This window comes from Scophthalmus maximus, chromosome 13 (genome assembly GCF_022379125.1).
Source record: "Scophthalmus maximus strain ysfricsl-2021 chromosome 13, ASM2237912v1, whole genome shotgun sequence".
Classification (NCBI taxonomy): domain Eukaryota; kingdom Metazoa; phylum Chordata; class Actinopteri; order Pleuronectiformes; family Scophthalmidae; genus Scophthalmus; species Scophthalmus maximus.
This window is the reverse complement of record NC_061527.1, coordinates 24788310-24802050: the sequence shown is the minus strand read 5'-3', so window position 1 is coordinate 24802050 and position 13741 is coordinate 24788310. Positions and strand designations below refer to the sequence as shown.

Sequence of the window (13741 nt, the reverse complement as noted above, 5' to 3'; positions counted from 1 at the left end):
CACCTCAACTGGCTCCTTTCTACGCAAAGGAGCAGCGGCTCTACTCCGAGCTCCTCACGGATGACTGAGCTTCTCACCCTATCTCTAAGGGAGACCCCAGCCACCTTTCTAAGGAAACCCATTTCGGCCGCTTGTACTCGCGATCTCGTTTTTTCGGTCACGACCCATCCTTCATGACCATAGGTGAGGGTAGGAACAAAGATTGACCGGTAGATCGAGAGCTTTGCCTTCCGGCTCAGCTCCCTTTTTGTCACAACGGTGCGGCAAAGCGAGTGCAATACCGCCCCCGCTGCTCCAATTCTACGGCCAATCTCACGCTCCATTGTCCCCTCACTCGCAAACAAGACCCCGAGGTACTTACTTGAGGTAAGGGCTCATTCCCTACCCGGAGTAGACAATCCACCGGTTTCCTGCTGAGAACCATGGCCTCAGATTTTGAGGTGCTGATTCTCATCCCAACCGCTCCACACTCAGCTGTGAACTGATCCAGTGAGTGCTGAAGATCACAGGCTGATGGTGCCATCAGGACCACATCATCTGCAAAAAGCAGTGATGAGATCCCCAGGCCACCGAGCTGCAACCCCACCCCACCACGACTACGCCTCGATATCCTGTCCATGAATATCACAAACAGGATTGGTGACAAAGCGCACCCCTGGCGGAGACCAACCCCCACCGGGAACGAATCCGACTTACTGCCGAGAACCCGGACACAGCTATTGCTTTGAGTATACAGGGATTGGATGGCCCCAAGAAGTGACCCCCTCACCCCATACTCCCTCAGCACCGCCCACAGTATCTCCCGGGGGACCCGGTCATACGCCTTCTCCAAATCCACAAAGCACATGTAGACTGGATGGGCATACTCCCAGGCCCCCTCCAGGATCCTTGCAAGGGTAAAGAGCTGGTCCGTTGTTCCACGTCCAGGACGGAATCCACATTGTTCCTCTTCAATCTGAGGTTTGACTATTGGCCGAACCCTCCTTTCCAGCACCTTGGAGTAGACTTTACCCGGGAGGCTGAGAAGTGTGATACCCCTGTAATTGGCACACACTCTCTGGTCCCCCTTTTTGAACAGGGGAACCACCACCCCGGTCTGCCACTCGTTTGGCACTGTACCCGACCTCCACGCAATGTTGCAGAGACGTGTCAACCAAGACAGCCCCTCCACACCCAAAGCTTTCAACATTTCTGGGCGGATCTCATCAACCCCTGGGGCTTTGCCACTGTGAAGTTGTTTGACTACCACAGTGACCTCCGCCAGGGAAATTGACGATGATCCTCCATCAGCCTCCAGCTGTGCCTCTACCATAGAGGGCGTGTTAGTCGGATTCAGGAGTTCCTCAAAATGCTCCTTCCACCGCCCGATTACCTCCTCAGTTGAGGTCAACAGTGTCCCATCCTTACTGTACACAGCGTGGATGGTTCCCCGTTTCCCCCTCCTGAGATGTCGAATGGTTTTCCAGAAGCATCTTGGTGCCGACCTAAAGTCCTTCTCCATGACTTCTCCGAACTTCTCCCACATCCGCTGTTTTGCCTCTGACACGGCAGAGGCTGCAGCCCTTCGGGCCCGTCGGTACCTTGCAACTGCTTCCGGAGTCCTCTGGGATAACATATCCCTAAAGGACTCCTTCTTCAGTTGGACAGCTTCCCTGACCACCGGTGTCCACCACGGAGTTCGAGGGTTACTGCCCCTTGAGGCACCTAAGACCTTGAGACCACAGCTCACCGCCGCCGCTTCAGCAATGGAAGCTTTGAACATTTCCCACTCGGGTTCAATGCCCCCAACCTCCACAGGAATGCCAGAAAAGCTCCGCCGGAGGTGTGAGTTGAAAATCTCCTGGATGAGGGCCTCCTCCAGACGTTCCCAGTTCACCCGCACTACACGTTTGGGCTTACCAGGTCTATCCAGAGTCTTCCCCCACCCCCGGATCCAACTCACCACCAGATGATGATCAGTTGACAGCTCCGCCCCTCTCTTCACCCGAGTGTCCAAAACATGCGGCCTCAGATCAGATGAAACGATCACAAAATCGATCATCGACCTTTGGCCTAGGGTGCTCTGGTACCATGTACACTTATGAGCATCCTTATGTTCAAACATGGTGTTCATTATAGACAAGCCATGGCTAGCACAGAAGTCTAATAACAAACAACCACTTGGGTTCCGATCAGGGAGGCCGTTCTTCCCAATCACGCCTCTCCAGGTGTCTCCATCATTGCCCACGTGGGCGTTGAAGTCTCCCAGAAGAACAACGGAGTCCCCTACTGGGGTCCTTTGCAGGACTCCATTCAGGGTCTCCAAAAAGGCAGAATACTCTGAACTCCTGTTTGGTGCATATGCACAAACAACAGTCAGAGTTTTCCCCCCCACCACCCGAAGGCGTAGGGAGGCGACCCTTTTGTCCACCGGGGTAAACTCCAACACAGCGGCGCTCAGCCGGGGGTTTGTGAGTATCCCCACACCCGCCCGTCGCCTCTCCCCCTGTGCAACTCCAGAGAAAAAAAGAGTCCAACCCCTATCCAGGAGTACAGTTCCAGAACCGAAACTGTGCGTAGAGGTAAGTCCCACCAGATCCAACTGGTAGCGCTCCACCTCCCGCACAAGCTCCGGCTCCTTCCCCCACAGAGATGTGACGTTCCACGTCCCCAGAGCCAGCTTCTGCAGCCCAGGTCCGGTTCGTCGAGGTCCCCGACCTCCACTGCCACCCGTGTAGCAGCGCACCCGACACCAGCGGTTCTTCCTATGAGTGGTGGGCCCACAGGATGGAGAGGAGGTAGGTGCCACATAGCTTTTTCGGGCTGTGCCCGGCCACTAGGCGCTCGCCGACGAGCCCGCCGCCTGGGCCTAGCTCCAGACGGGGGCCCCGGGCTTCCTCCGGGCTGGGTCCCTTTTCCTCTTCCTCTGTTGTCCATGGTGTCTTTGTTGAACCATACTTAGTCTGGCCCCTCGCCTGAGACCACTCTGCCATGGGAAACCCTACCAGGAGCACTAGGCTCCAGACAAAACAGCCCTCAGGTTCATAGGGACACACAAACCCCTCCACCACTATTGATATAACACCTTTTAATTGTTTGTTTTTGTCATGGCTGATTATTTGCTTTTAATTGTAAAGCATATTGAGTCTACGCCTGTCGCATGAAATGTGATATATACATAAACATGACGACTTTTCTCAGCCCCTCCATAAAATGACACAATTGCTTTTAAAACATTACAATAACTACAGCTCCGACAGCTTGGTGGAAAGCTCACAAAAGTATGCACTCAACACACACACCATATGAATTCACACCACTATGTTACAATCACAATTTCATCCAGGACAAAAAAAACACGAACTTCAAATCTTGGAAAGACAAATGTATCACACAGCTCAACCATGTAATCTATAATGCAGCTTTCATTCCCTTTCAAGAACAAAATTAAGTGTCAATAAACAATGACTCCTGGATGAAAATTAGCACAAATACATTTTCAATGACAAATAAACCTAACCTCTAACTCATAGAGTAAAAAGTCAAACACAGAACACACATTGCACCAAATGGGCCTTTCTGACTCACCCAACTGTCCACTCTGTCCCTCCAACATCTTAGACGATTACATCATGAAAACAGAAAACACCATGTCAGCCCGGACTGTACATTGCTTCCCCAACAACAAGTCGTGGATCACCAGCGACCTGAAAGGACTTCTTAAAAGAAAAAGAAAGCCTTCAGGTCAGGGGACAGACTCCACCTGAGGGGGGTGCAGCACGAACTGAGGGAGAAGCTGAGGGAGTGCAAAGACTTCACAGGAGGAAGCTGGAGGCCGAACTCCAGCAAAACAACGTGAGGGACGTGTGGACGGAGAGAGCATACGAGCTGAACTGTTTCTTTAATGCCGAGTTCACACTACATGATTTTAGACAGATTTTTTGCTCGCAGACAAATCCTGGAGTTGAAGCAAATCGGAGGAAATTCAGTGTTAAATCGGGGCCACCAAATATGTGTGAACTACCAATGCCGCGATCAAAGGCGGCCTCGCCAACGTTTTTCAGTTGTCTAGCAGGCTAAATATCTTGACAAGTCAGGGAACCCATCTCCTGAAGGGTGTGATGCAGGGTCCAAAATTAACTTTTTGGCTTACCAGCCTAGGTAGATGAAAAAATTTACCAACCAGGCAGATTTTTTTCTAGCCAAAACTACTAGTTTTACTCCTTGTCTCCCGCTATGAAGTCTGTCCTTCTGCTTTGGATGGTGTCTGTGTGCCACAGTGCCCCGCCGGGGGTCCCCCTCCGAGAAACAGGGGGTCCCAGCCGGCACCGCAGCTGGGGAGATCCACGAGAGGGGCCCGACACGCATCCAGAGTCGCCGCTGCAAGACTGCCGTATCGACCCCCTCCACCGAACCCGCATTCCGCAACGGTGCAATGGACACCGCACCTGCAAGGGAACCCCACTCCACCCGTAACTGCTATTGTATCCCAAATTTATGCGATTTGATGACTCACACATGTGGCGGATCCAGCTTGTTTTAAATAGTCTGAGTGACAGCAACCAGCAGTTTTCTCTCACACACATTTTTTTTCTATCTGCCAGAGTGCTGTGTGGTCTCCATAATTTACTCGCCAAAGACAAAATTTGCTAATGCTAATGAATGCTAATTTTGGACCCTGGTTTGATGTGACAGGCAGTGAGTGCGTCAACCTGGAAACCCAGGGGAGGAGCTGTAGCACAGTAACACAACAACAAACCTCAACCATTTTCTCTGCTTTTCCGCCTTTTGCGCAGACTATGTGCAGGGCTTTTTCTGTCATGTTGTGCGTTTTCACTGCAACAGATGATGAGTGAAACCTCGAGCTGGCTTTAATGCGAAAACAGATATAAACGTGTCAAGTCATTTCTCTCTGTCCGCACGAACGTCCGCTCAAACTACTTCCTGTTTCTGACCTGTAAACATAAGACTCTTCTGCAATATATTGAACAGTTTCATTTCGACGTCCATCGTGAAAGTGACTAACAATTCCTGTTTCGCGTGTGTATCGCATATTTTCCCGTGCCACTTCTTGCGTGTTTTTGGGGAAAAACGTGCTTTGGAAACATTTCTCCTGGTGAAGGATTGTGTAGTGTGTGAACCCCATTGCAGATGAGTCACGTAGTGTGAACAGTACGCCCCCAACACACCTCCACTGCCTCTGATCCTCCCCCCAGTGAGCCCACTGGGTCCAATCGCCCCACCCTCACAACACCTCTCCCCCCACGGATAGTCAGAACTCCCTCCAGCCCTGAACTGTGATGACTGGCCAGGTGAAGAGACAGCTGAAGAGCCTCCATCAATGCAAGGCTGCAGGACCCGTGCCAGCCAGCTGTTTGCTGTTCTCCAGCATCTCTTCAGCCTGAGCCTGAGCCTAGAGCAGGTACCGGTGCTCTGTAAGACGTCTTGCCTGGACGTCCTGCCAGGTCGACTCCATGCAGCCTCAATGACTACTGACCAGTTGCCCTCACATCTCATGTGATGGAGGTGCTGGAGAGGCTGGTCTTGGCCTGCCTGAGGCTGCAGGTGAGATCGACGCTTGACCTTCTACAGTTTGCCTATCAGCCTCTTCTGGACGATGCTGTGATCTATCTGCTGCAGCTGTCCCTGGATGGGGTTGGCAGCACTGTGAGAATCACTTACTTCGAATTCTCCAGTGCTTTCAACACCATCCAGCAGTGGTTGGATGGTCACTGGGTGACAAGCTGCGGGTAATGGGTGTCGACGCGTCCACCATCTCCTGGATCACTGACGACCTGACAGGCAGGCCACAGTTTGTCCGACTGGGCTGTGTTCTGTCTGACATGGTGGCGAGTGGTACTGGAGCTCACCACACCACTGAATTTCAGTACAACTCCGAGTTGTGCCACTTGCAGAAGTTTTCTGACGACTCTGCAGTAATTTGGTGTATTAGGAATTGACAAGAGGGGGAGTAAAGAGCGCTGGTGGACGGGTTTGTGGAGTGGGCAGGAGCAAATCACCTGATGCTGAATGTGGACAAGACCAGACAGATGACAGTGATCAACTTCAGGGGGAAGAGGACAGCTTCACAGCCCCTTTTCATTCTGGGGAAGAGGTGGAGACTGTGGAGGACTACAAGTACCTGCTCGTTTGTTTCTCGACAAACCTCTAAATGTGTCTTGTCTCACTTGTGTCCTGCATTACAAATTTTCCTTGATTTTTAAAAAATTTGAATTTATTAAAACTAACATAATAAAGTATGATGGGGGTTGTTGTTTTTTTACTTTAAAGAATGATGGAGCTATACTTGACCCATCCTCTCTGGTGTCTTCTAAGCAACATACAAAACAGAATCAGCTCCATATAAAAAAGAATGTGTAGTATTGCAGTAGTTATGAACAAATACAAAAAGAAAAGTACAAAAGAAACATCTTTTTTTAATGGAAGTGACTGTATTTTTTACTCTAGTTTCAGATTTTTTTCAGAAGAAAGATGAGAAGTCCACACTTTCTGTAAACAGCACAGATCTGCTTGATGTGACAATGTCACCTGCAGTGGAAAATACCCTCTCACTAGGGACAGGCGTTCACAGCCAAGTAAAGCTGTGCGGTAAGGTACTGTGCCCTTACAGTCAGGTAACTTTGTGTAGCCCTTGATGTGCAGCCGCCTGCGATCAGAGCGACAGCTCTCTGTTTGGGCTTTGGTTTTATTATACAAAGCTGGATAATAAGCCGTGTTTCCGTCTAGTTCCACCTATTGACACTGGGACGCTGGGTGATGTCAGTGTAAATGAGTTGACATGTCTGAAGTTTTCCCGATGATGTAACCTCTCGTGTAGCAGATGCGACATACCGTTTTTAATAGCATTACTAACCATATTGCAACGAGCTAGCTTAGCGTAGCGTTCCTTCCCGGCTGCCATACTGGAGAGCAATGATTTGCTTTGGGAAGGGGAAGAGCAGACAGCACGCTGATGCTGCCTGTTTCATAGTGTGGTTTGCCTTGTTGAGCGCAGTGGCTCTCAGAACATTTAATTTCACACAATTTAAGCTGTATTTAGGATTACAACGAATTGTTCGGTTTGTAACGTGTGCTGAAACCGAGAGCCCCTTACAGTGTGGGTTAACACAAAGGCGATCTCCTGGCCTATGCCGTGAGGGGGGGGTGGAGTTGCGGGACATGGTTGCACATACGTATGCATCCTTTGGGGAAAATTCCCATCTTGTGAAGTTAAAAAGAGTGGGCCTGAAGTGCAAACCACAACAGCAACTCAAACAACACAACAGCAAATCACACAACACAACAGCAATTCACAACAACACAACATCAACTCACACAACACAACAGCAATTCACCACAACACAACAGCAAATCGCCAAAGCACAAAGAAAATTGACACAACACAACAGCAAATCACACAAAAACAGCACTGGTGAGACTGAAACAGAAAGGGTAGGTACGTATCGGACACTGATCCTATGGTCGCATTGTCTGTCATTTACAACGCTTAAGTTAACGTTCGCAGTTTCTCCATCTGTAGTAAAGGGGAAAGGTACTGTGTAAAGAGAAACATATAAAGATAGGAGCTACACTATTGCCCTCACTGCGTTATCACTCCGTTATGTTTGTGATAGTCATGCCATAACACCGATCCGGGACGTCTAGCAAGGTAGTGGTTCCCGATCGCGGTGAAGGAAGTTTCAAGTTGGATATAAAACTTACTTCACCGCTGTGACGTTAGTAGCCTCTGCCGAAGATTGCATCCACACTGTAACTTTATTTCTGGAGATCTATGGTTTTGCTGTTGAGTTGTAGTGATTTGCTGTTGAGTTGTGGCCATTTGCTGTTGTGTTGAGTGAGTTGCTGTTGTGTTGTGTGAGTTGCTGTCGTGTTGTGTGAATTGCTGTCATGTTGTATGAATTGCTGTCATGTTGTGTGAATTGCTGCCGTGTTGTGAGATTGGCTGTCGTGTTGTGAGATTTGCTGTTGTGGTTTGCACTTCAGGGTCATCATAGTTTTGTTTAATGAGTTTTTTCTGGTCTTGTTTTTTGAACTTGCGTGAGTTCCTGCACATCAGTCCAATGCTGGTGTCACAGAGAATACAACCGCGGTGCATTCTGGGACTTGAAGTCTTTTGGGCTCCATTTGGTGCTGTTTTGCTTTGTGTGTCCTGTGATGAAACAACATGGATCTGTAGTTCATCTTACACCATGTGCAGGCACAACATGAGGATATGGCGTGGTCTACCGAAATGTGCCAAAGAAAGACTGGAGATGATGCTCAGAGAATCTTGGGACCCAGTGGTAAAGGCATTGCTCCAACCCTGGCCACCGGGAGAAAGTGGACCCCAACTGCTGCAGTATTGGACGCAAAATCTGCCCTTCAGCACCAGCACATAGTAGGCCATGTCCAACAAGGCAGAGGGGGATTTGGACTTGGAAAAATGAAACCTACCTGGCAAGAGGCTAATCCAACTCAAATGCCGGCTCCTGGTGGTGGATGAGGTGCGCCGCCAAGAAGAAGCTGCCAGGTGTGCAAGAGCCATATCCCAAGACACGCAAGGCTGCTGGATGAGGTGGGATGCGGTTGAGAGGAGAAGTCACATGGTCTGAGCTTTGGAACATATGACGTTCTGCCATCTCCAACCAATCTAAATCTCTGGCTAGGAGAGGATCCAGCCTTTCCTTTGTGTTCATTGCTGGCAACACTCAAGCACATCTTGCTAGAATGTAAGACCAGTCTGACACAAGGCAGATACAACTGGCGACACAACCAGGTACTGAGGTACTTGGCAGCTGAACTTGAGACCAAGAGAGTAAACACCAATGCCATGCCTCTCAAAATCCAGGACAAGTTCCCACACACTCAATCCTTTGTCCGGCAGGGAGAGAAAAAGGGGGCTAGCCTCTTGCCTCGGGGCTCAAGCACACTGCAAGGAGCCAGGGACTGAGAATTGGTGCTGACTTGGACCAGTGACTCATATTCCCAGCTGAGATTGCAGCAACCAACCCACGACCCGATCTGGCCCTCTGGTCAAGTTCCTGTCAGCATTCCTTCCTCATCAAGCTGACTGTACCTTCGGAGGATTCTGTGGAGGAGGCCTTTGAATGCAAGAAGTTGCGCTACTCTGACTTGGAACCTGAAGCTGCGGAAAGAGACTGGAAGGCTGAAGTGCGCCCAGTGGAGGTGGGGTGCAGAGACTTCGGCGACAGTTGTACCACAAGGCTCCTGAGGGAGGTTGCAATCAGAGGAGAAGGCCCAGAGGAAAGCAGTTAAAGCTCTGTACAACACAGCAGAAAGGAGCAGTAACTGGCTCTGGCTGAAGAGGAAAGATCCCGTCTGGTCTCCTAGGTGACCACGAAAGCCAACCATGAGACACAAACCCAGGTCTGATCAGACCGTGGTCGGCCTACCTCAACTGATGGTGTCTTATGATGAAAGGCCGAAACACTTGATGACGTTGAGGAGCACAACTGTGTTGTATTGGTAGCTACATCTGGTGGTCACCTCAAAAACAATTAGACTCAGGTAAGTAAAGTGCTGCATCCTTCGGGACTGTAACACCAATCCATGATGTTCTTGGTTACTGGCAAAAATAGATGCACTCTGGAAAGTAAAGCACTGACTTCAGGGATTGCATCACCAAGTCCTAGTTAATGAATCTGTATAAGGTTTTTAGTTTTATATAATTATTTATATACTTTTTTGCCAGGTCCTCTGTTGTTCATATTTGTACTTGAATTAAGATATGACTAAGGTTTTGAGTAGCCTCTCCCTTTATGTGTGTGTCTGATAAACAAAACATTATATTTCAGATGTGGTGATAAATCAGATTATTTGAGTTCATTTTTATTCTCTTTTCCCAGTTTTTGCTCCTCCTAGCAACACATTAAGATGCACATTGCATGAAACTTAACACACAAACACAATCAAACACCTTTCAGCAGTTAACACTGTTCTGTCCTTACCTGCGTCTGTTGGACAAACTCTCCTCTGTCTCATTTGTCAAAACGACGTGGGTGGTACCTCCTTGACTTTCCTCATGCATCACCTCAATCTGTGACACACACACACACACATTCAGTATACTTTCAGTAAACATTTAATTGTAAGGACCTGGGCTTTGTATTTTATGTCTAAAATGTAAATGTAGATGCCATAACAACATACTGAAGAATCAAACTAAATACAAACTGAATGGATTTTTCTGATACCCAATATATTTCAATAGATTCCCCTTTTAAGAAAATATCATGTCCGTATCAGGGGTTTGCATTCAGGTGGCGATCCATCACTGGTATATATGTAACTGGACCAAAAATAACGCAACAGCAGAATGTACAAAGTAAATACAAGCTACTCTTTTTGCTCCTGATCTAATATGTGATTAGATTTAGCTTGCTGCAAAACTAATGTGCTAATGTTCTTTTTACGTACGTTCTTTAACCCAGAATCAGGAACAGCCCCTGTTGCATCATCACAATGGTACCAGCACAAGGGCACTTTGTATTAAAACCCAGATATTGCAACATTCACCAACTGTGTGGCATCTCTGAGAGAGTTGGAGCTAATGAAACTGCCTATCCAGTCCTGTTACTGTGTAATAGTAGGCCATAGCCCTGCAGTACTATGCACTTTACTGCAGACCTGTGATGATGAAGTACATGTACAAGAACCATAATGGATGAGGATGAATGCATTTATTTTATTCAAGATTTACACAAGTTACATATTACATTTACAATGAAATTCATGCAATTATCAAGTGAGATGCTAGCTACATAGATCTGCTAAGGCTACCTTGAGTATTACATTAGTTGTTAGAAAAATAAATTTGATTTCGCTGTTGCTTTATTTCATTACATGGCAGAATAAAAAAATAACCACATTGTCAGTACTAAGGCATATATATACTGTATATATATGTATATGTATATATATATATATATATTTATATTTATATGTTTTATAACTGCCTTGGTCTGTGACACTATGCCAGGCTCATAGGAGTAGAGCCAATATTCAGTGTTTGCGTAATGTGGTTATAATACATTTTCAATGGTTGAAAGTCTAATCATCACTGAGACGTGTCAGGCAATACAGCCAATAAAAAGAAATGGAGTGGTCAAAGTTGTCATGTTGACATTTACAGTGTTGAGGTTTTGATTGATTCACAATGCGATCAAATATTCCGGTAGCATCTCCCATTCTCTTTAAAAGCCAGATTGCTATTATAAGGGCAGATTTGGCTAGTAAGAGAGAATGCTTACCTGCATGGAAACCTTCACTTCACGCACAAGTGTGTTGTGCACCTGCCTATGTAGCATGTATGCATATCACTATTTTGATAATGCACCCAGACATACCTCATTTTTAAGATCAACAATGCCATTGGTGCTCAGTTGTGGATTTGCTATTGAAACAATGAGGCTAGACTGGTCTGAAACTAGCAAAGACACTTGCCTCACGCTTGGTGAAAAAAGGTATTGGTGACTTTCAACAGTAGAAACGTGCCTGCTTAAACATGTAGAATTCAGCAGAGTTTCTTATGAAGCATGTTCAATGACCTTTATGCAACTAATGACAAGAGGGAAACTACTTGGGAAGCTTCGAATTTTGGCACTATGTCCACAATGGAGAAAGGGCTGTGAAATGTGACACCTGACAGGCAGTTTTCCAACTCATCGTGCTGGCCCTCATTAATAATTGAAGAAGGCAATTGGTCTTACACACCAATGCTATCATTACATTGACAGGCCCTGTTTGTCAGCAGTGCAAAATATCCTCAGAGTGTGCATTCAAATGAAACACACTATAAACATATTAACCCTGTAAGGCCCACTGTTGTAATTTTGCAACATTACTTTTAGCAGTCCTAAAAAGATATCTGTAAATTATTTTTTTTTCCCTAAAGACCACATTAACATAGTCATTGATTCCTTTTGTATAGTCTCAGAGGTTATTGGGTGCATACAGGTCTGGCCACATGGCCATGAACTCACACAACATGCCGACTTTCCTTGAAGCTCATCTACTTGTTTCATTGGATTTTATATATCAAGACTAAAGTAGGTAAAATCCCTAAAATATTTTTGTTGTGTGTTTATTACAATGTCTAGAACAGTTAGATACCAAGTTACCGTGGAATACGTTCATCAAATTAGAGTTTGAGCTTGTTATGTCCATGTTGCACAGACAAGGTGAGAGTATTCGTCAAAACAGCCTGTGCACCTTACACATTACCTGGGGACTTGTCACATGTACACAAATACTAATACAAATATAATCCTTTTGATTATTCCTAAATTCTAAATGTATCTTCTTACAATTACAAGTTACAATTTTGAGTTTAGACCAGAATTTCATATAGGAATAAATTATTTCTGGTTGAAACTATGTAGCAGAATTTGAAGTTGCATTTGTATCTTATATCTTTTTTCTGGGCTTTGTTTGTTTGCCCAAATAGTTGCTTGTTGCACTAGGGAAAAACAGGTCTTTAAATGTTCTGGAATGTGGGGATGTAAGTGCTCTGGGGGATGGTTGTTGCTTTGTTCAGGGACAGGTGCGAATGGTCAGCAAGTGGTACCTGGAGAGCACAACTCTGTGATTCCTTTCAAGGGGAAATTCAGCTAAACTAAACAATACATGCAAGGCCAGCCACACCCATGGGGGTTCTGATTGTGGTAAAAACTAAAATCTCTGACATGATCTGTCACTTTGAAGTGTCAACGTAGTACGAGCCAAATCTGAACTTGGATTGTCAGGTGATGTTGATTCAGCGATGGGACAAAGCCACCAAACCCTACATTAATATTGAGAGGCCTTACATTATGGGTGTCTACAATAAATACAAGGGACATGTTGATTTTTTTGGACTAATTTGAATCCAAATACAAGTTCCCCATGACATTGAGGCGCTGGTACATTTACATCTTCTGAAGCACCATCATCCTCGGCGTGGTTAACATCTGGCTCCTCTACAAGTGGGACAGCAAAGCGCTCAACATTTTGAGGAAAGTGTTACTGAACAGGAGACTGTTCCAGGCACAACCAACATCCTCTCTCATCCTGGTGAACACAACTGTGAACACACCAAAGAGGACGACCATCTTGAGGCAATGGGAGCCCAGTAACACAGACAGTGGCATCAAGGAGCCCTTTGACTGCTCAGAAGAGACCTTGCTCAGGTGATCAGAGTCCACCAAATATAGGGTCCCAGCCAAGAGGACTTCTGTGCACCTAATTATGGGAGCTACGCAAGGACATGATCGCACATTTCCATGTGAAGACAAAGGAGGACTTTGCAGACACTGGGATGAAGGATTCACCAACACTCTGCAAGAAGTGCAATGTCCGTGAATAAAGGAGAAGAACTGTCTTTGGGACTGTCACTGTAAATTAACATGGTGGAACACTTGGTCTATGTCAAGGCTTTCATTCAGTTAATTGACTTTTGCAAATATTTTAGAAAATTCTGTAATTTTCCCCCCATTTCTTTTACTAATAAATTATTATTCATAAAAAATATGACTGTGGTGTGATGATTATTCATGTTTGAGAATACATTTTAATTTTTCTACATATGCTTTCTACAGTGGAGTGATTGTAATGAGTCTATTACTTCACTGCCAACACTGTACCTTACCGTATTTAGTCTATCATTGGTGCTCTGTGTAATAAGATATATATGAAACTGTTATGATCTGTCTGTTCCCTTCCTGGGACCAGACAAGAAGACAGGTCCTTGAGCCAGACTAGTGCC

General features: G+C 46.3%; 1 protein-coding gene across 14 annotated transcripts in view; it reads right to left on the bottom strand.

Annotated features, from left to right (window-relative positions):
- mcf2l2 (MCF.2 cell line derived transforming sequence-like 2) overlaps positions 1–13741 on the bottom strand; it is a 156983-nt gene that overhangs the window by 91564 nt on the left and 51678 nt on the right. For all 14 annotated transcript variants that reach the window (XM_047336872.1, XM_035647906.2, XM_035647897.2 and 11 more), the window contains one exon: positions 9948–10036. In XM_047336872.1, the coding sequence (XP_047192828.1) occupies positions 9948–10036 (89 nt within the window). The remainder of the gene's footprint in view (positions 1–9947; positions 10037–13741) is intronic.